General features: G+C 38.1%; 1 protein-coding gene across 2 annotated transcripts in view; it reads right to left on the minus strand.

Annotated features, from left to right (window-relative positions):
• Nucleotides 1-24,399, minus strand: part of HOMER3 (homer scaffold protein 3) — a 529,180-nt gene that overhangs the window by 330,750 nt on the left and 174,031 nt on the right. For both annotated transcript variants that reach the window (XM_053702909.1, XM_053702908.1), the window contains 2 exons: nucleotides 6,148-6,304; nucleotides 5,938-6,069 (listed from right to left, as the gene is read on the minus strand). In XM_053702909.1, the coding sequence (XP_053558884.1) occupies nucleotides 5,938-6,069; nucleotides 6,148-6,304 (289 nt within the window). The remainder of the gene's footprint in view (nucleotides 1-5,937; nucleotides 6,070-6,147; nucleotides 6,305-24,399) is intronic.

The following is a 24,399-nucleotide window of genomic DNA, read 5'->3' on the forward strand; positions in this document are numbered from 1 at the left end:
GGTAATCGGCTTGATGGTAGCGGCAATGGACATAGTACCCTTTGCACGCTTACACCTCAGACCACTGCAACTGTGCATGCTAAGTCAGTGGAATGGGGATTACTCAGACTTGTCCCCTTCTCTGAATCTGGATCAAGAGACCAGAAATTCTCTTCTATGGTGGCTTTCTCGGCCACATCTGTCCAGGGGGATGCCATTCAGCAGGCCAGACTGGACAATTGTAACAACAGACGGCAGCCTTCTAGGTTGGGGTGCCGTCTGGAATTCTCTGAAGGCTCAGGGACAATGGAGTCAGGAGGAGAGTCTCCTACCAATAAACATTCTGGAATTGAGAGCAGTTCTCAATGCCCTCCTGGCTTGGCCCCAGTTGACAACTCGGGGGTTCATCAGGTTTCAGTCGGACAACATCACGACTGTAGCTTACATCAACCATCAGGGAGGGACAAGAAGCTCCCTAGCAATGATGGAAGTAACAAAGATAATTCGCTGGGCAGAGTTTCACTCTTGCCACCTGTCAGCAATCCACATCCCGGGAGTGGAAAACTGGGAGGCGGATTTCTTAAGTCGTCAGACTTTTCATCCGGGGGAGTGGGAACTTCATCCGGAGGTCTTTGCCCAAATACTTCATCAGTGGGGCAAACCAGAGATAGATCTCATGGCGTCTCGACAGAACGCCAAGCTTCCTCGTTACGGGTCCAGATCCAGGGATCCAGGAGCAGTCCTGATAGATGCCCTGACAGCACCTTGGGACTTCAGGATGGCTTACGTGTTTCCACCCTTCCCGATGCTTCCTCGATTGATTGCCAGAATCAAACAGGAGAGAGCATCAGTTATTCTAATAGCACCTGCATGGCCACGCAGGACTTGGTATGCAGACCTGGTGGACATGTCATCCTGTCCACCTTGGTCTCTACCTCTGAAACAGGACCTTCTGATACAGGGTCCTTTCAAACATCAAAATCTAACTTCTCTGAAGCTGACTGCTTGGAAATTGAACGCTTGATTTTATCAAAACGTGGTTTTTCTGAGTCAGTTATTGATACCCTAATACAGGCTAGGAAGCCTGTTACCAGAAGGATTTACCATAAGATATGGCGTAAATACATATATTGGTGCGAATCCAAAGGTTACTCTTGGAGTAAGGTTAGGATTCCTAGGATATTGTCTTTTCTACAAGAAGGTTTAGAAAAGGGTTTATCTGCTAGTTCATTAAAGGGACAGATCTCAGCTCTGTCCATTCTGTTGCACAAACGTCTGTCAGAAGTTCCAGACGTTCAGGCTTTTTGTCAGGCTTTGGCCAGGATTAAGCCTGTGTTTAAAACTGTTGCTCCGCCATGGAGTTTAAACCTTGTTCTTAACGTTTTACAAGGAGTTCCGTTTGAACCCCTTCATTCCATTGATATAAAGTTGTTATCTTGGAAAGTTCTATTTTTAATGGCTATTTCCTCGGCTCGAAGAGTCTCTGAGTTATCAGCCTTACATTGTGATTCTCCTTATTTGATTTTTCATTCGGATAAGGTAGTTCTGCGTACTAAACCTGGGTTCTTACCTAAGGTAGTCACTAACAGGAATATCAATCAAGAGATTGTTGTTCCTTCTTTGTGTCCAAATCCTTCTTCGAAGAAGGAACGTCTTCTGCACAATCTGGATGTAGTTCGTGCCCTAAAGTTTTACTTACAGGCAACTAAGGAATTTCGACAAACGTCTTCCCTATTTGTCGTTTACTCTGGTCAGAGGAGAGGTCAAAAGGCTTCTGCTACCTCTCTTTCTTTCTGGCTTCGTAGCATAATTCGTTTAGCCTATGAGACTGCTGGACAGCAGCCTCCTGAAAGAATTACAGCTCATTCTACTAGAGCTGTGGCTTCCACTTGGGCCTTTAAGAATGAGGCCTCTGTTGAACAGATTTGCAAGGCTGCAACTTGGTCTTCGCTTCATACTTTTTCCAAATTTTACAAATTTGACACTTTTGCTTCCTCGGAGGCTATTTTTGGGAGAAAGGTTCTTCAGGCAGTGGTTCCTTCTGTATAAAGAGCCTGCCTATCCCTCCCGTCATCCGTGTACTTTTGCTTTGGTATTGGTATCCCAGAAGTAATGATGACCCGTGGACTGATCACACTTAACAGAAGAAAACATAATTTATGCTTACCTGATAAATTCCTTTCTTCTGTAGTGTGATCAGTCCACGGCCCGCCCTGTTTTTTAAGGCAGGTAAATATTTTTTAAATTATACTCCAGTCACCACTTCACCCTTGGCTTCTCCTTTCTCGTTGGTCCTTGGTCGAATGACTGGGAGTGACGTAGGGGGGAGGAGCTATATGCAGCTCTGCTGGGTGAATCCTCTTGCACTTCCTGTTGGGGAGGAGTAATATCCCAGAAGTAATGATGACCCGTGGACTGATCACACTACAGAAGAAAGGAATTTATCAGGTAAGCATAAATTATGTTTTCTCTGCGTCTGACTGCTTGGAGATTGAACGCTTAATTCTATCAAAGCGTGGTTTCTCTGAGTCAGTTATAGATACTCTGATTCAGGCTAGAAAACCTGTCACCAGGAAAATCTACCATAAGATATAGCGAAAATATCTTTGTTGGTGTGAATCCAAGGGTTACTCATGGAGTAAGATTAGGATTCCCAGAATATTATCTTTTCTCCAAGAAGGATTGGAGAAAGGATTGTCAGCTAGTTCCTTAAAGGGACAGATATCTGCTCTGTCTATTCTCTTACACAAGCGTCTGGCAGAGGTTCCAGACGTTCAAGCGTTTGCTCAGGCTCAAGTCAGAATCAAGCCTGTTTATAAACCTGTGGCTCCGCCATGGAGTCTTAATCTAGTTCTTTCAGTTCTTCAAGGGGTTCCGTTTGAACCTTTACATTCCATAGATATTAAGTTATTATCTTGGAAAGTTTTGTTTTTGGTAGCTATATCTTCTGCTCGAAGAGTTTCAGAATTGTCTGCTTTACAGTGTGATTCACCTTACCTGGTGTTTCACGCAGATAAGGTTGTGTTGCGTACCAAACCTGGTTTTCTTCCTAAGGTTGTTTCTAACAAGAACATTAACCAGGAAATAATAGTTCCTTCTCTGTGTCCTAACCCATCGTCAAAGAAGGAACGCCTGCTACACAATCTTGATGTGGTTTGTGCTTTAAAATTCTATTTACAAGCAACTAAAGACTTCAGACAAACATCATCCTTGTTTGTCATTTATTCTGGTAAGAGGAGAGGTCAGAAAGCGACTGCTACCTCTCTTTCCTTCTGGCTGAAAAGCATCAATTCGATACTTTTGCTTCTTCGGAGGCTATTTTTGGGAGAAAGGTTTTGCAAGCAGTGGAGCCTTCCGTTTAAGGTACCTGTCTTGTTCCCTCTCTTCATCCGTGTCCTAAAGCTTTGGTATTGGTATCCCACAAGTAAAGGATGAAGCCGTGGACTGGATACACCTTGCAAGAGAAAACAGAATTTATGCTTACCTGATAAATAACTTTCTCTTGCGGTGTATCCAGCCCACGGCCCGCCCTGGCAATTAAGTCAGGTAAATATTTTTTTTTTTTTAAACTTCAGTCACCACTGCACCCTGTGGTTTCTCCTTTTTCTCCTAACCTTCGGTCGAATGACTGGGGGGCGGAGCTAGAGGGGGAGCTATATGGACAGCTCTGCTGTGTGCTCTCTTTGCCACTTCCTGTAGGGAATGAGAATATCCCACAAGTAAAGGATGAAGCCGTGGACTGGATACACCGCAAGAGAAAGTAATTTATCAGGTAAGCATAAATTCAGTTTTTTCCTTTTGCAATATGTGTATATACACATATTATTAACACATAAATATATGTGTATAAGCATGTACATATATATTTACAGGGAACACAGAGTTCCCATAGACCATAATGTAAAGGCACTTTTCATTGCTGTTTATTTCTAATATCCCACAGCCCCCAAAAACTGTTAAGTGCTGGGGGGTTGTTTTTTTTTGGGGGGGGGGGGGTGTTAAAAAAAAGAAAACTAAAACTTAAGTTTGGGGACATTTAGAAAATTAACCAAAGGTCTTAAGGTCTGCTTAATTTTCAAAGCTTGTAATGGCTGGTTATTTATAACACGCCCGCAAACGGGCACGATACGTTAGCGATAATCTAGCCCTTAATGTTTTCAATGTTTGTTGCAGAAATTATCATTCAATTATGTATGTTGCATTATGCAATAAATTTGTGCTTTTGATAGCTTACACGACATTAATAAATAACTGAAAATGTTATAATATTTCAAATTATTACACTCCCCCACCAGGTTATTTCATAATGATACCTGGCTGGCAACATTTTTTGTGGAGTTCACTGAAATTGACACCAAGGAGTAGATTTATCATAGTGCGAGCGGACATGATACGATATAGTGGATCATGTCCGCTGCACATTGATAAATGCCGACAGAATACATTGTCGGCATTTATCATTGCACCAACAGTTCCTGTGAACTGCTGGTGCAATGCTGCCCCCTGCAGATTCGCTAGCAGGGGATGTCAATCAACCTGATCGTATTCGATCGGGTTGATTTCTGTCTGCGGCCTCAGAGCAGACGGACAAGTTATGGAGCAGCGGAAAAAGGGGCATCAAGCTCCATACAGAGCTTGATAAATCGGCCCCCAAATGATATGACATTGTTTGATGCATACATCATGAGTTGATAATTGTTTAATGCATACATCATCAGTTGATATTAAAGAGCCATTAAACACAAATAATATTTTATTACTTATAGTAAAAAAAAAAATGCAGTAGATTTTCATTTTTTATTTTGTCCCCTTTTCCTGTAATTTAATTCTACAAATTATGGAGATTCCATACAATAATTGGCTGCACACTTTAGTGACCCAACTGTCCCTAACTCACCTCAGCACACAAGGATACCTAGGTTACAACATAACTGTGCTCCCTGCAAAATGGACACTAAAACTTTAAAATTATTGTTGAACTAATATAATTTTAAAACTGCATCTACATATTATTCTCAGGCTAATATTTGCTTTGAATATATCATTATGTCTATCATTTGTTTAGTGCTCAGTGTAGCTTTAAGTGCATTTACATACATTAGACAGCCATCATCAATATTGCATAAACTAGCTGCCATTTTTTACTTTCAATTTCTGGTGTAGCTTTTGCTTCATTAAAATATCCCGCCCCCCACAATAAAATATCCCTCCCCCGCAATAATCATATAGTTTTTCTTTTTTCTTTTTTTTTTTTTTTTTTTTTTTTTTTGGGGGGGGGGGGTTATTTAGAATTTGATGTAATATAGTTTATTAATTTTGGGCAGTTTTATTAATTAAAGGGACACTGTACCCAAAATTTTTCTTTTGTGATTCAGATAGAGTATGACATTTTAAGCAACTTTCTAATTTATTCCTATTATCAAATGTTCTTTATTCTCTTGGTATCTTTATTTGAAATGCAAGAATGTAAGTTTAGATGCCGGCCCATTTTTAGTGAACAACCTAGGTTGTCCTTGCTGATTGGCGGATAAATTCATCCACCAATCAAAATCTGCTGTCCAGAGTACTGAACCAAGAAAAAAGCTTAGATGCCTTCTTTTTCATATAAAGATAGCAAGAGAAAGAAGAAACATTGATAATAGGAGTAAATTAGAAAGTTGCTTAAAATTGCATGCTCTATCTGAATTACGAAAGAAAATTTTTGGGTTCAGTGTCCCTTTAAATAACAGATATCTTAATGTATTGGAATATAAATAAATACAGTGAGAGAATGTCACAATACCTGAAGTTGTATAGGAAATTGAGGTTTTACCCCATTTAGGAAAATGGCCGAAGATGTTTGGTCAAACATATTTTATTACAACTTTTTTAAAAAGCCTCCTCTAAGTAAAACCTATAACAGAGGTCCAGTCATTGTTTAGAACTTATAAACTATTAGCCCTGCAAGAGCTTGGTTACCTGGGATAAGTTCTGTTCAGAGGCGAAGCCCAGTCCATACACTGTATTTGCCCGACTGTCAGCCCACTGGCCAAACTTCTGTGATGTTTTGGTGAAGGTCATGTTTGGAGTAATGGTGCTGTTGATAATGGCCTGTGGAAATCCAATAAGCCTTGTTTAGTAAGGACCTCTTTTTTTCCCACTCCCAGTACACATAATATTTTTCCTCACCTTAGTTCCACCAACACTGATGATCCGATATACATTTCTCGTGGCATCGTAGAAATATGAAACTGTTGCTGCATGTTTGCTGGCTGGAATCCAGTTCTTCTTGGTTACTGGGTCAATCTGAAAAACGTGGGCTCTGGTGCTAAAAATGGGCTGCTCCCTACAAATGAGAGGGTTACAGAGTTTAAATATTTCAGATCCATGAAAATATTCAAAAACAGGTTACACTGTAATCATGTTACCAATAAGCGGCAAGTGGCTCAGGACATACATAGTAAAGAATTGTTTTGGGTACGATTGTTGTTTCATGGAACAGTCTCCCTGTGGTGGACAATTAGAGACAGGTATAAAACAGGCAATAAAAGACAGTGTGAAAACAAGGCTGCGGAAGCCCTGGTAGATACTTATACAATCCTGTATTCCACACAGCCATTGTTTGCAAAGTCTCTTATATTGCCCATTTTATATCTATCTCTAATTGTCCTCAGCAGAAGAGACAGGTAAGGAGAAAAATTAGGACATTAAGGTAACAATTAAAATGCACATAAATGAAATACATCATTAAATAGAAACATATTTACAATATACATACAGTATGTTGGCAAAAATGCTTCTAGTAAAAGTTATCAATAGACGTGCATTCATGAACTTCAGGAGTAAAAGAATGTTGAAGATGGTGGCTACAAGCGCAATTAACAATTTTTGGAACCAGATGTATTGTTGTGAGAAGGCAACACATTAAGATCTGTGCAAATCCAGATCTTAGTGTGTTGTGCTTTCACAAAAATAAATCCGGCTCTGAATATTGCTGAATTCAGCTTGCAGCCGCCACCTTCAGCATTCGTTTACTCCCGAAGTTTACAAATGCACGTCTAGCTATTACTGTTTCAGTGTTAACATTTTTCTCTGCATGTGCATGTGAAGCATAGCTATTCTCAGTGTACCAGTATTTTAAATACTGCAGCTGCTCATAGTGCCAGTGGGGCTTGTATCATATCATATCATCAATCAATGCAGTGAGTTATTACCAGATGAAATAAGCACCTTAAGCTTTCTGGACAAGTGATGGTGAACGGAGCATACCTAAATACAGTTTTGAAACAGCTATAGCTTTTACTACAGGTAGAAAACTTTTTATCCAAACAGCTTGAGTCCAGAAAAGGCTTAGATGGAATGGTTTGGATTTGAGAATATTTGCATCTGTAAAATGGGACAGATTGGAGAGGGGATAGGACCACAATATCATTTAATTTAGGCAATATTTAGATGTCATAATACAGCTTAAAAAATTATATAAAACAACCTTTTCTATAAATAGTAACCTCAGAAAAATAGTACAGTAATGGAATCAGAAAGGTAACATCTGTTTAAATAAATATGGACTATTATTTACATTACAGAACACACACAAAAAGATTTTCTTTTAAGCCTTTTGTAGAAACTAACGCCAAGATTTGGAGTTTTGTCGGTAAAGACCTGCGGTGCTAACGAGACTTTTTTTTCCAGCGCACCCTTAAGACAACGCTGGTATTACGAGTTTTCTGAATGGCTGCGTTAGCCTCAGAAAAGTGAGTGTTGATCCAAATTTAGCTCCACTTCAACCCTCAATACCAGCGTTGCTTACAGTAGCGGTAAGCTGGAAAAACGTGCTTGTGCACGATATCCCCATAGGATACAATGGGGCTGAGCTGGCTGAAAAAAAACTAACACCTGCAAAAAAGCAGCGTTCAGCTCCTAACGCAGCCCCATTGTTTCCTATGGGGAAACAAAAGTTATGTCTGCACCTAACACCCTAACATGAACCCCGAGTCTAAACACCCCTAACCTTACACTTATTAACCCCTAATCTGCCGCCCCCCGACATCGCCGACCCCTGCATTATATTATTAACCCCTATTCTGCCGCTCCGGACACCGCCGCCACCTACATTATAGCTATGAACCCCTAATCTGCTGCCCCTAACATCGCCGAAACCTATATTATATTTATTAACCCCTTATCTGTCCCCTCCAACGTCGCCGCCACCTACCTACACTTATTAACCCCTAATCTGCAGACCGGACATCACCGCCACTATAATAAATGTATTAATTATTATTATAGTGGCGGCGATGTCCGGTCGGCAGATTAGGGGTTAATAAGTGTAGGTAGGTGGCGGCGACGTTGGGGGGGCAGATTAGGGGTTAATAAATAATATAGGTGTTAGCGATGTTAGGGGCAGCAGATTAGGGGTTCATAGGTATAATGTAGGTGGCGGCGGTGTCCGGTCTGCAGATTAGGGGTTAAATAATTTTATTATAGGGTTTGCGATGTGGGGGGCCTCGGTTTAGGGGTTCATAGGTAGTTTATGGGTGTTAGTGTACTTTATAGCACTGTAGTTAAGAGCTTTATGTTCCGGCGTTAGCCCATAAAACTCTTAACTACTGACTTTTTTATGCGGTAGGAGTCTTGGCGGTAGAGGCTGTCCCGCTCACTTCTTCCAAGACTCGTATACCGGCGTTAGGCAAATACCATAGAAAAGATAGGATACGCAATCGACGTAAGGGGATTTGCGGTAGCCAAAAGTCGCGGAAGAAAAGTGAGCGGTACACCTGTACCTGCCTAACTCGTAATACCAGCGGGCGTTAAAAAGCAGCGTTAGGACCCCTTAACGTTGCTTTTTAAGGCTAACGCAGAACTCTAAATCTAGGTGTAGAAGTTTACACTTATTTCTCATTATTTAAAGTGAATGTAAACTTTCACGAATGAGTGCCTTTTTTTAAAAATAATATTTAAAACAGGGGCACTTTCATTTGTCAAAGTTTACATTTCAGTGGTTTAGTTAAAATACTTGCCTTTTCTTCTTGTAGCCCAAAGCAGCGATTGCCCCGCCCACAGCTCGTCTCTTCTTACGTCAGCAATGATGAATCCAGCTTCCTCCAATCACGGCATAGCCTCAGGCAATGTTTGCTCTGGGGGGGGGAAGCCATGATTGGAGGAAGCCGGATCCGTCATTGATTACGTAAGAAGAGACAACCAGCGGGCGGGGTAATCGCTGCTCTGGCTTGCAAGAAGAAAAGGTAAGTATTTTAACAAAACCGCTGAAATGTAAACTTTCATAAATGAAAGTGCCCCTCTTTTTAATATTATTTTTAAAAAACGGGCACTTATTCGTGAAAGTTTACATTCACTTTAAACAAGTAATATTTTTTTTATTTTTTTTTAAATACACCTACATATTGTTCTCAGATCTCAGGCTAGTCTTTTCTTTAAAAAAATTATTATATCTATCATTTATTTACTGTTTAATATCCATTTACAGAAGGTTTTACAACTGATATGAAATTAGAGCAAATTATGTAGGTTTGGACAAGCAGGGCTCATCTGTTGAAATAATCCATAAAAAGTGTGACTAAAAAGCCAGTTTGTTACACAAATTATCTCTTAAAATTTAGCACAGATCTAATCACATATCTCGAAATACATTTAAGGCTAGATTACAAGTGAAGCGCAAAATAATGCTTTCATAAAAGTGATAATGACGCTTCACTTAGTAATACCAGCACATGCAAATGTGTGTTGGTATTACAAGTTAAACGCAATGCGAACGCGACCTTGCGTTCGAATTGCATAGAAGCATTGCGCTCATGAGAGCACGCTTCCATAGGCTCCAATGGCAGCCTCGTTCTCATGCTGTGAGACACGGCTGAGAACCTATCGCATTAAAGGGGGTAAGTTGCGCAGCGTTGGCCAGCAATTGTTAAATATATATGTATATGATTATATACATATATATTTATGTGGTAATATATGTATATACACATATTAGTACACAAATATATATGTATATAAGCATATATATTTACAGGGAACACACAATTCCCCATAGACCGCAATGTAAAGGTACTTTTTAGTGCCGTTTTTTTTCTAAGACCCGGCACTTTTAACTCCTAAAAACTGTTTTGTACAGTTGTTTTTATTTTTAATAAAAAAAACTACAAGACTCTTACATTTGGGGCCAATTGGGGCACATTCATAAAATTAACCAGAGTTCTGATAACTGGTTAATTAATTTTCTGAGCGCTAATTGCTACCGCAATCTAGCGGTAGCAATAACCAGCCACTTTTAATGACTGGTTATTTATCACGTGCGTGTAATCGTGCAAATTCACCCATTTACGGTTGCGCGATAAATTAGCACTCCACTTGTAATCTAGCCTTTATTGTTTAAGGAAAAGGAACCCTGCATCATTGAAAGTCTGTTTAATTTTTTTTTTTCTGGAGCAAGAGGGGGAGAGGGGAGGGTGGAAGTTTAATTCTATGCATTGTGTGACCCAAATGAAATGACAGCCGATTAATCTGGCTAAAAACTGAGCTTCTCTTAATTGAGTCTTGGGGAATATCCAAGAAAGACGTATTCTGTCACATATACCCTGTTAATCATTGCACGGTCATAAAGAACATTTCTGGTTACTCCATTGCAATAAAAAAAAATCCTATAAAATAAAAAAGAACATGATCTTTAAAGGATTTTTATCCAAAGTCTTACTTTTATTATCTGAAATGTTTGGTATAGACTCCAGTATTAAACAGCTTTGTAAAATGCATCACATGGTTATTATGTGCATTTTATTTTCAATTTCTTTAGAAAATCTTTAAAAATACTAGCCTGCCTGTGGCTTTCCAGAAGCTTTGCACTGCAATATTCGAAATAAAAACAACAACATAATTTATGCTTACCTGAGAAATTAATTTATTTAATGGTGGTGAGAGTCCACGATCCATTACTGCTGAGAATTACTCTTCCTTACCACTAGGAGGAGGTTAAGATTCCCCCAAGAGCTCTATAAAACACCCTCCCGCTTTACCTGTACCTCAGACTAACGTATAGCCAAGCAAAATGAGGTAAGAAAAAGGAATAAGAGCCACAAAAGTAGCAGGGAAAAAAGATATGCCAAAGAAAATACTAAACTCAAAAACAAAGGGTGGGGTCTCGTGGACTCTCACCACAATGCAAGAAATGAATTTATCAGGTAAGCATAAATTATGTTTTCTTTCATAAAGGTGGTGAGAGTCCATGATCCATTACTCCTAGGAACTAATAGCCAAGCTGTGGAGTCCACAAGTAATAACATAAAGGGAGGGATTTAAAAAAACATAATTTATGCTTACCATATAAATTATTTTCCTTCCGGATAGGGAGAGTCCACAGCTTCATTCCTTACTGTTGGGAAATACAACACCTGGCCACCAGGAGGAGGCAAAGACACCCCAGCCAAAGGCTTCAATATCCCTCCCACTTCCTCATTACCCCAGTCATTCTGCTGAGGGAACAATGAAAAGTAGGAGAAACATTAGGGTATAAATGGTGCCAGAAGAATAAAATAAATAATAGGGGACCGCCCATAGACAACAAAAAACATGTGGGGGCCATGGACTCTCCCTATCCAGAAGGAAAGGAATTTATCTGGTAAGCATAAATTATGTTTTTGTTCCTAAGATAGGGAGAGTCCACTGCTTCATTCCTTACTGTTGGGAAAACTATACCCAAGCTCCAGAGGACACTGAATGAATAACAGGAGGGAGCAAAAAGGAAGAAGCGGACCCTATTCTGAGTTCACCACAGACTGTAAAACTTTTCTCCCAAAAGCTGCTTCAGTCGAAGCAAAAACATCAAACTTGTAAAATTTTGAAATAGTATGTAAGAAGGAACAGGTAGTCGCCTTACAAATCTGATCCATATTGGCCTCATTCTTAAAGGCCCAAGAGGAAGCCACTGCTCTAGTGGAATGAGCCGTTATCCTCTCAGGAGGACAATGTCCCGCTGTCACGTAACTTAAGCGGATGACACTCCTTAACTAAAAAGATAGGGAAGTCGAAGTAGCCTTCTGCCCCTTAGGCTTCCCCGAATAGACAACAAACAAAGAGGAAGATTGTCTAAACTCTTTAGTAGCCTGAAGATAGAACTTCAAGGCGCGAACCACATCCAAATTGTGAAGTAAGCGTTCCTTTGATGAAGAAGGATTAGAACAGAAGGAAGGAACCACAATCTCCTGATTGATGTTGCGATCTGACACAAAATAGGAAGAAAACCTAATTTAGTACATAAAACTGCCTTATCTGCATGAAAAAACAGATAAGGGGGCTCACATCGCAAAGCAGAGATCTCAGAAACTCTGCGCACAGAGGCAATAGCCAATAAAAAGAGAACCTTCCAAGCTAACAATTTAATGTCAACGAATGCTGAGGCTCAAATGGAACCTGTTGCAAAACCCGAAGAACAAGATTGTAACAACAGCATATGTTCCTATTTTCAAAGTGAACATTTTATAAGTGAGGCATTAACAATAGAATTATACAAGAATTATACTCAGTACTCGCCACAGTGCTGCTTATTAAGACAACATGCTGCCTATTGACATCTGCTGACGAAATGCACACTACATCAAGCTAACCCTACTCTCTATCTTCCGCTTTCAGGTACGTGAATAGAGTCCCTGTCAATCTGCAAAGTATTCACTGCACTCTGGTGTTTTTTTTTCCTCTCCTGTAACTCTCTTATGGTACGTGAATGGAGTCTCTGTCAATCTGCAAAGTATTCACTGCACTCTGGTGTTTTTTTTCCTCTCCTGTAACTCACTTATGGTACGTGAATGGAGTCTCTGTCAATCTGCAAAGTATTCACTGCACTCTGGTGTGTTTTCCTCTCTTGTAATTCTCTTATGGTATGTGTATATGTATATAGAGCAAATGATTTTAGGTTGTTAATTTAGTCCTACATTTGTTGTACTGTTAACCAATGTCTTGCTTCTAATGTTTTGTTAATTGCCATGTAATGTTAAATCCTTATCAATAATTGAGATTATTATAAAATTTATAACTGTCTTATGCCATAGATTTAACCTCCTCCAAATGTTATTGTCTGTTTACTTAACATCTCCGCCTGACCAGACCAGAATCTAACTTTCCAATTGGCTTTTCAAATTGTCTTTGATTAGCAATCAACTAAATTTAGTGGACTCAGCTGACTGCCCTGCCTGCATATATTTCACACTAGTTTGGGAGGTTCATTGCACAGGGGTGCATTGCCTGGGCAGTGTACATTGTAACAACAGCATATGTTCACATTTTCAAAATGAACATTTTATAAGGGAGGCATTAACAATAGAATTATACAAGAATTAAGTGAACATTTTATAAGTGAGGCATTAACAATAGAATTATACAAGAATTAAGTGAACATTTTATAAGGGAGGCATTAACAATAGAATTATACAAGAATTGAACAAGGATTGGGCAAGGGGCAAGACACAAGGCAAGTACTTTTGTAATATTATGTTTTATGAACCTCATTGTTTCCTTATGCAACTGCTACTGTAATACTGTGTCTTATGTGATTAATTGGTTTCCACTTTTGTAAAAATGCTCAAGATATTCACATTCCTTTTTGCTGCCTCTTGTCTCTAACAAAATACACTATTCAATTACTCCTTCTCCCTCTCCACCTGCACTGTTCATTATCCCATCTCTCTTAAACTCACCTTACTTTTGTACTCATGAATTTTACCTATTCCTAAACACTCTCCCCCCTGCACCTCGTCTCATTACTGCAAATCTGTATCTCATCTCATGTCACTTCTCCCTCTTGTTTTTACGAACTGCTGGTGACATCTCCCCTAATCCTGGTCCCTAAAAACTACCTAGCCGTGCACATCTATGTGTACCGTCCCATAGACTCAGAAAACAAAACTCTGCCAACCTTAATTGCATTCCTCTTGCATCAAAAGCCACTACCCCTTTCACTTGTGCTCTCTGGAACTCTTGCTCTGTTTGCAACAAGCTCACTTCTATACATGACCTCTTTATCTCTCGCTCCCTCAACCTTCTGGCCCTAACAAAAACCTGGCTCTCTCCCATAGACACAGCATCCACTGCTGCTCTGTCACATGGGGGTCTCCACTTCAGCCACACTCCTAGGTCTGGTAATAGACAAGGAGGTGGTGTAGGTATTTTACTTTCCTCTCGTTGCCCCTTTCAACAAATACAACTCATCTCTACCCTCACATTTTACTCATTCGAAACCCACATGATTTGCTTATTCTCTCCTCTCTCTATACGTGTTGCAGTCATATACCGACCCCCTGGCTCCTCAACTCAATTTCTAGATTACATGGCTGCCTGACTACCTTATTTCCTTTCTTCAGACACCCCTGCCTTCATTCTTGGCGACTTCAACATCCCTCTTGACAATCCCACTGCCTCATCTGCAAAACAAATTCTGCAACTCACTTCCTCTTTTGGTTTGGTACAATGGACTTATTCTCCCACTCACACAGACAGTCACTCCCTTGACCTGATCATTAGCTATCGATGCACTCTCTCAAACTTCACAAACTCCCCCTTTCCTCTTTCTGACCACCATCTCCGTACTTGCAACATATCATCCCTCTCTACAACTCTCCCTCCTTCTACTCCTCACACCAAACTTCACAGAAGCATTATGTCATTAGATCAGCAACAGCTTGCTAATTCCCTCGAACCTCTCCTCTCATCCTTCTCCTTTTCCTGCCCTGACCAATCTATCTGCCACTATAATTCCACCCTTACATCCGTCCTTGACAATCTGGCCCCTCTTACAATAGCTCGGAAATCACACACTCATCCTCAGCCTTGGCATACTCCTCTGACACGGTACCTACGCAGATGTTCCCGTACTGCTGAGAGGCACTGGAGAAAATCTCGGAGTTCAGCTGATTTTCTTCAATACAAATTCATCTTGAACTCCTACTATTCTGCCCTTAATCTCCATAAGCAACACTACTTCTCTATTCTTATCTCCAATCTTTCTTCAAACCCAAAACGTCTGTTCTCCACTTTCAATACTCTTTTCCGCCCTCCCCCACCTCTTAATACAACTTCTCTGTCAGCTCAAGACTTTGCCAGCCACTTCATTTACAAAATCGACTCCATCAAAAACTAAATCAGCTCTCAACATAATTCCATTCTCTCACCCCCTCAAATCCTCTCAATCAACCACAACCCACATAACCTTAAACTTAGCTCATTCTCCCGTTACTGAGGAAGAAGTTTTGGCACTTATACTGCGCTCTCACCTCCCTACCTGTCCCCTTGACCCTATCCCCTCACAGCTACTCCCCTCCCTCTCTGCTACCATTACCCCTATACTCACACACTGTGACCCTGTTATAGCGTTTTATGTGTAAAAATATAAATGATCTTACCTCCAGGATTCATGCTGTGGAACAGAACACAGCCTCTCAAGTGTGATAGTCTTATAGCAGCGCTCCTGACATGGACTTGAGTGAGAGAAAGCAGGCGGTGAAGCTCGTCAACACTGATTGCTTAGGAGCTGTTAGCAGTAGTCTAGATGGTTTTGCAGAAAAACTTTCCCTGCATCTCTAACTTTCATTAATACTCTCATTGAGAGGTTGACATGACTACTTAAAATTCCAGTCCTATATCAAAGGGCAGATACCCTTTTTCAGGACTCTCCGAATCCTCTGCCACCTCCTAACGTCTTCATAAACTCTGTCTAATTTAGGTATCATAGGTTATTCAGTCAGCGGTGGCCAGGTGTTGTATTTCCCAACAGTAAGGAATGAAGCCGTGGACTCTCCCTATCTTAGGAAGGAAATAAATACATTACTACTTTTTGATTATGTTACATCTTTGTCTCTCATTACAAAGCAAGGTACAAAGCAAGGTGACAATATTATTTGGTGCGAAGTATTGCCCCAAACTTGGTGCAAAGTATTGCCCCAAATTTGGTGCAAATTATTGCTCCAAATTTGGTGCACTAGTAGATATAGAGAAAAAATAAATAAATACATACCATAATATAGCTAACTTCCTTTTTTTTAAAAAATTAATCTATTTGCACCATGTTTAAGGCATGTAATACAAGTCCCAATCTACACTTCGCACCAAATTTGACGCAACACTTTTCGCACCAAATTTGACGCAATACTCCAAAACAACCCACCAACTAGTGAAATTTTGCACCACTTTTGATTGGGAAATGCATAATCACATGATTTATGACAGCAGCCAATTTGATTTAAATATACATTTTCTACTATAACTAACAAATCAAATTGCTTGATACTTGTGTCATTGATCACTCATCAGAACTTGTAAGTGCCATTTGTTACATTATATTATACTTTGAAAGTATGTATATGTGAAATTAGTATTAAAGTTAAACATTGATGATGACATTAGGACACACAGTGTAATATTTAAGACAATGATTTTAAAATTTGAATGATGTTTGATTCAATATAATCTTAAACTGATAGCTCAAAGGGATAGTTTTCCTAGCATTAAACTGTCATGATTCAGATACAGCAGAAATTAAAATCACCTCTTTACTGTCATGCTATTTTCAGTGTTTTTCTTCCTTCTCTTGAATTTCATTTTCATGAAGAAATGTCATCTTATATGCCAGCCCATACACACAAGTATGTGCAAAGATATATGTACAAATTCTAGCAATAATAATAATTTAAAAAAACAAAAATACATGAGATAGGCATATCATGATTTCTAGAAATACAAATACACATTAATTTATGTGGAAATATCATATATCAGTTTTTTGTATAACAAATATATAAAAAATACTTTCTAAGAGATATTATTGTTTGTTCAGGTATAAATCTAGCTATTTCTTGGACATTAACAGATTAAGCAGCGATGTCTGGCGAGCGTATTGAGCGAATGCAACAAAATTGACGCTTTGATAATTCGGCCCCATTGTCTATTCCAGGTTAGATTATTTTTGTATAGATACTAAGGGACTATCCTTAATAAAGTAGGTAAATATTTTACATATAACATGGTCCGACCATGCGCCTATATATATTAACCTAAAATGGCTAGACCGAACAACAGAATCATTTAGCTGAAGACTAGATGAATTTTTGTTCGATAGAAATGAAGTAAAAGCCCAAATAAAGAAACATATTAAAGAATATTTTGAATTAAATGATACCCCAGAAATAAAAATTCAAACTTTATGGGACGCATATAAATGTGTTATTAGGGGGGAATTTATTAGACAAAAAGCATATGTAGATAAACTAAAGAGACAAAAAATGGAAGAGTTACTTAAAAATCTACAAGTGAGTGAAGAGCGGCATAAAATAGAACCAGAATATAAACTAATTTTAGGACAAGTAGAAGAATATAGATTAGAAATAAAGAAAATGTTATTTAACAACAAGTGATAACCTTGAAACAATATTATAAATATTATACAGAAAGAGATAAGACCGGGAGGTTTTTAGCAAAAGAAAGAAAAAGAACATGAAAAATAATGTATACTCAATAACAGATGAGGGGAAAAATAAGTACAACTCAAGCAAGGAAATCGCGGAACAATTTAGGAAATATTATGACAGGCTATACAACTTACACAAGAATAAAAGAAAGATAAAGTAGGAACACAATACGGATTTGGAAAATCCATTTAGCTGTATAGAGATTGAGAGAGCTATTTTAGATCTTAAAAATGGCATATCACCAGGTCCGGATGGATATATAAGTAAATATTATAAAATATTTAGAAATTAGTTAATCCCCTATTTACATAAACTATTCTTAGCAATAGACAGAGGAGAAGTGTTTTCTAAAAGTATGCTTGAAGCCAGATAGTAGTATTACCAAAACCGGGTAAGACAAATGAGAAAGTCACACAATATATACCAATATCACTTCTTAATATTGATTCGAAAATTTATGCTAAAATCCTTGCCAATAGAATGAAAAGCATTTTACCTAATATTCTTAATCTAGACCAGGTGGGATTTGTAATAAATAGAGATATCTAAAAAAAAACTTACAATTTTTTGGCATAGGGTTAACCATGATTAATAGAATTATGGCACTTTATTAAAACGTTTCGGCAAAAGTTAAAGTAAATGGAAAATTTTCAGAGCCATTTGGATTGACTAATGGCACTAGACAAGGTTGCCCCTTGTCACCAATTTTGTTTGTAATGTGCATTGAGATATTAGCAATCCACATTCACCAAAATGAGCAAATAAGGTTGATAAAAATACAACAGATGTAGCACAATATATCACTCTTTGCAGATGATTTTTTATTTATAGTATCCAACCCCATAAAATCAATTGCTTCATATATAGAAGAACTTGAGTTATAAATGGAGATGTATCTAACTTTAGAGTCAACATGAAAAAATCTGAAATTCTAAATATAAACATGCAAGAGAGTGAGATGACTGAATTAATAAAAATAAGTCCCTTTAATAGGGTATCTAATTTAAAATATGTATACTTATTACAAACTTTCCCATTGCATTACCTAAAGATTATATCCCTAATCTCCAGAAGGCTGCCTTAAGATATATTTGGGGAAGATACACCCGAGTGGATAGAAAGATAATGTATATTTCCCAGGAATGGGGGGGGGCTTGGAGTTCCAAATCTGGAAAAATATCGGCAAGCTATATTTTTGCAGAGAATTATAGATTGGCACAACGGTGAGAGTTTGAAACTCTGGATAAATATAGAAAATCAATTGATAGCCAATAAAAATTTAAGTAACCAATGCTGGATTAATACTACACATAGAGAGAAAGAAATGAACTTATACCCAATAATAAAATAAACATTTTTTATTTGGGACAGAACACTTAAGAATTATCAAGGGATCTCCTCTATACCTTCCCCTTTAACATCATTAGTGGGGAACAGAGAATTTATGGGAGGTCAACTAAGAATGAAACAAGCCGGGAATATTAGAATACATGATATAACTAAAGATGGAAAATTACTGACTAGAGAGCAACTAAGGGAGGAGAAATATGAAATACTGTCTGATTGGTTTAAATACTCACAGTTGAATCATTATATATTTTTAAATACCCAGTAAGACAACCTTATACAAAAGGTAACCAGATATGAAGAGCTATGTATTAATAGGAAAAAACATAACTTATCAAAAACATATAATCTCTTAGTAACATATAAAAATGAGATACCAGCCTATGCCAAAAGATAGGAAAATGAAATTCATGTAAATTTAGATGCTAAGAATTGGTTAAATATATTTGAAGGTATTACTAGATCTTCTGTATCAGCTAATATAGTTGAAATGAATTTAAAAATATTGACAAGGTGATATTTGACACTAAACAAAATAAAAAATGATACCCACATACTAAAGGGCTATGCTGGAGAGACTGTGGAAAGGAAGGTAACTTAGCTCATATACTGTGGTCATGTCCTATAATAGAGGTTTTTTGGCAAGAGATATTAAAGATAAATAAGAAAATATAAAAAAAAAAAAAGACAAAATATTTTACTTTTATTATGTAATCTTAAACCACTCAGTAAGTAAAAAGAAAAATCCTACAACTTGTCTAACTCAAATTATGTTTAATAGTGCAAAAAGCTGATTATGAAGCTATGGGGGGAAAAATAACTCACCTACTATACCCGATTGGGTTGTTGAGGTATATTACTATTTAATTTTAGAAGAATTTCATTATATGAAGAGTGGAAATATGGAGTTTTATAAAACCATGGTAGATTTATGGGAAACTAATATATAATCCAAATGCTATAGGACACTTAGGAAAGTAGGTGCTCCAGATATGCTTATGGAATTATAAGCATTAGACTGTTTAATTTCAGCAGGATACATCGTTATGATGTGTATGTGCTATGTATATATGTACGTGTTTATTGTTGTTATTTTTTTATCTCGACTGTCTCTTTCTATGTAACCTATATAAAAAACCAATAATAAAAAAAAAAGAAATGTTAATAAACTCCTGTAAAAAAACAGACAGAAGGTGCAGTAATACCCATAGAAGTAGCATTAGGTTGGTCTGAATGTATTAACATTTTTAAACATCAGTCACAAAAATAAGCTGGAGGAGAGACCTCAGCTTCTTTACAATAAGCACACTTAATTTTAGTAGGAAGGTGTTAAGGAGACACTGCTTCAAAGATAAATTTAGGGACAGGATCAGACAGCTCCATTATAGCATTGACAAAGCAAAGCAATGAACACTATAACCCCCTTAAAAATCTTGTGAGGAATGGTAACTCAACATGCGTGATCCCGTCAAAGGGACAGAAAAGTATAACAGAACTAAATAGATGTGTGCAGTCCTGACTAGCATTAAACCAACGTGCGCTATCCTGACACGCAGAGACCTGAAGCACAAAATATAAAACTAAGAGCACCAAAAAGGATGTGTTCAAAACAGCAAGGGGACGAATGAATAGATTCTGTCTCAGGGCCATATATATATATATACATAGATAGATAGATAGATAGATAGATAGATAGATAGATAGATAGATAGATAGATAGACAGATAGATAGATATAAATGAATGCCCATGTCTATAGAATGTCTAATTATTAATTAAATTATACTTACCAATAGACACTCTTCCACCATCACACAACCAGATAACAGCCAAACCAGTACTGAAACATATCAGCAGATGTTATGGAATTGAAGTATGTTGTAGATCCATAGAAGGAAGCAAAAGACAAGTCCCTGCAATTATGGAGGGTCTGTGACAGATTTCCCATGAGCTGAAAAAGGAGCCACAAACCATACCCCATACACCCCCCCCCCCCGAGATGTACTGTACTCTGAGTGGAAAATGGGTCTCAATATAGACTAAGAACCACTTTCACTGAAGAATGAAATGCACATCTTTATTCTTTGACCACCTCCAACAGAGGCAAAGTAAAGACTGAGGTACATGTGAGGTGGAAGGGGTTTTATAGAGCTTTAGCGTTTTGGGAATATTTGCCTCCTCCTAGTGGTAAGGAAGAGCAATTCCCAGGAGTAATGGATCATGGACTCTCACCACCTGCATGAAAGGAGGGAGGGGAAAGTAACACGTTTTCTAATCAAAATTTTCACATCACTTTCAAATTTGCCTAATTCTAAAACCATTCTAAAAGGAGAATAAACACCTCTTGCTTTTGTTTAACAAAATACAATGTCCACAGCACTATAAATAATAACTTATCCATTATTTGACAGACATCAAGCGACGTGGACAAAGCCCCGGTCTGCACTGGCACTAACTCATAAAACTGCTGCTGTTCAAGGTTGTGTATTGCTTTTATTTAAAGAGACAGTCTACACTAAAATGGTTTTCTTTCATGTAATTAGCAAGAGTCCATGAGCTAGTGACGTATGGGATATACATTCCTACCAGGAGGGGCAAAGTTTCCCAAACCTCAAAATGCCTATAAATACACCCCTCACCACACCCACAATTCAGTTTTACAAACTTTGCCTCCGATGGAGGTGGTGAAGTAAGTTTGTGCTAGATTCTACGTTGATATGCGCTCCGCAGCAAGTTGGAGCCCGGTTTTCCTCTCAGCGTGCAGTGAATGTCAGAGGGATGTGAGGAGAGTATTGCCTATTTGAATGCAGTGATCTCCTTCTACGGGGTCTATTTCATAGGTTCTCTGTTATCGGTCGTAGAGATTCATCTCTTACCTCCCTTTTCAGATCGACGATATACTCTTATATATACCATTACCTCTGCTGATTCTCGTTTCAGTACTGGTTTGGCTTTCTACAAACATGTAGATGAGTGTCCTGGGGTAAGTAAATCTTATTTTCTGTGACACTCTAAGCTATGGTTGGGCACTTTGTTTATAAAGTTCTAAATATATGTATTCAAACATTTATTTGCCTTGACTCAGAATGTTCAACTTTCCTTATTTTTCAGACAGTCAGTTTCATATTTGGGATTATGCATTTAAATTATTCATTTTTTCTTACCTTCAAAATTTGACTCTTTTTTCCCTGTGGGCTGTTAGGCTCGCGGGGGCTGAAAATGCTTCATTTTATTGCGTCATTCTTGGCGCGGATTTTTTTGGTGCAAAAATTCTTTTCCGTTTCCGGCGTCATACGTGTCGCCGGAAGTTGCGTCATTTTTTGACGTTATTTTGCGCCAAAAATGTCGGCGTTCCGGATGTGGCGTCATTTTTGGCGCCAAAAGCATTTAGGCGCCAAATAATGTGGGCGTCTTATTTGGCGCTAAAAAATATGGGCGTCGCTTTTGTCTCCACATTATTTAAGTCTCATTTTTCATTGCTTCTGGTTGCTAGAAGCTTGTTCTTTGGCATTTTTTCCCATTCCTGAAACTGTCATTTAAGGAATTTGATCAATTTTGCTTTATATGTTGTTTTTTCTCTTACATATTGCAAGATGTCTCACGTTGCATCTGAGTCAGAAGATACTACAGGAAAATCGCTGTCTAGTGCTGGATCTACCAAAGCTAAGTGTATCTGCTGTAAACTTTTGGTAGCTATTCCTCCGGCTGTTGTTTGTATTAATTGTCATGACAAACTTGTTAATGCAGATAATATTTCCTTTAGTAAAGTACCATTGTCTGTTGCAGTTCCTTCAACATCTAAGGTGCAGAATGTTCCTGATAACATAAGAGATTTTGTTTCTGAATCCATCAAGAAGGCTATGTCTGTTATTTCTCCTTCTAGTAAACGTAAAAAATCTTTTAAAACTTCTCTCCCTACAGATGAATTTTTAAATGAACATCATCATTCTGATTCTGATGACTCTTCTGGTTCAGAGGATTCTGTTTCAGAGATTGATGCTGATAAATCTTCATATTTATTTAAAATGGAATTTATTCGTTCTTTACTTAAAGAAGTATTAATTGCTTTAGAAATAGAGGATTCTGGTCCTCTTGATACTAATTCTAAACGTTTAGATAAGGTATTTAAATCTCCTGTGGTTATTCCAGAAGTTTTTCCTGTTCCTAATGCTATTTCTGCAGTAATTTCCAAAGAATGGGATAAATTGGGTAATTCATTTACTCCTTCTAAACGTTTTAAGCAATTATATCCTGTTCCGTCTGACAGGTTAGAATTTTGGGACAAAATCCCTAAAGTTGATGGGGCTATTTCTACCCTTGCTAAAACGTACTACCATTCCTACGTCAGATGGTACTTCGTTTAAAGATCCTTTAGATAGGAAAATTGAATCCTTTCTAAGAAAAGCTTATCTGTGTTCAGGTAATCTTCTTAGACCTGCTATATCATTGGCTGATGTTGCTGCAGCTTCAACTTTTTGGTTGGAAACTTTAGCGCAATAAGTAACAAATCGTGATTCTCATGATATTATTATTCTTCTTCAGCATGCTAATAATTTTATCTGTGATGCCATTTTTGATATTATCAGAGTTGATGTCAGGTTTATGTCTCTAGCTATTTTAGCTAGAAGAGCTTTATGGCTTAAGACTTGGAATGCTGATATGGCTTCTAAATCAACTCTACTTTCCATTTCTTTCCAGGGTAACAAATTATTTGGTTCTCAGTTGGATTCTATTATCTCAACTGTTACTGGTGGGAAAGGAACTTTTTTACCACAGGATAAAAAATCTAAAGGTAAAAACAGGGCTAATAATCGTTTTCGTTCCTTTCATTTCAACAAGGAACAAAAGCCTGATCCTTCATCCTCAGGAGCAGTTTCAGTTTGGAAACCATCTCCAGTCTGGAATAAATCCAAGCCTGCTAGAAAGGCAAAGCCTGCTTCTAAGTCCACATGAAGGTGCGGCCCTCATTCCAGCTCAGCTGGTAGGGGGCAGGTTAAGTTTTTTCAAAGAAATTTGGATCAATTCTGTTCACAATCTTTGGATTCAGAACATTGTTTCAGAAGGGTACAGAATTGGTTTCAAGATGAGACCTCCTGCAAAGAGATTTTTTCTTTCCCGTGTCCCAGTAAATCCAGTGAAAGCTCAAGCATTTCTGAATTGTGTTTCAGATCTAGAGTTGGCTGGAGTAATTATGCCAGTTCCAGTTCCGGAACAGGGGATGGGGTTTTATTCAAATCTCTTCATTGTACCAAAGAAGGAGAATTCCTTCAGACCAGTTCTGGATCTAAAAATATTGAATCGTTATGTAAGGATACCAACGTTCAAGATGGTAACTGTAAGGACTATCTTGCCTTTTGTTCAGCAAGGGAATTATATGTCCACAATAGATTTACAGGATGCATATCTGCATATTCCGATTCATCCAGATCATTATCAGTTCCTGAGATTCTCTTTTCTGGACAAGCATTACCAGTTTGTGGCTCTACCGTTTGGCCTAGCTACAGCTCCAAGAATTTTTTCAAAGGTTCTCGGTGCCCTTCTGTCTGTAATCAGAGAACAGGGTATTGTGGTATTTCCTTATTTGGACGATATCTTGGTACTTGCTCAGTCTTTACATTTAGCAGAAT

This window comes from Bombina bombina, chromosome 2 (genome assembly GCF_027579735.1).
Source record: "Bombina bombina isolate aBomBom1 chromosome 2, aBomBom1.pri, whole genome shotgun sequence".
Classification (NCBI taxonomy): Eukaryota; Metazoa; Chordata; class Amphibia; order Anura; family Bombinatoridae; genus Bombina; species Bombina bombina.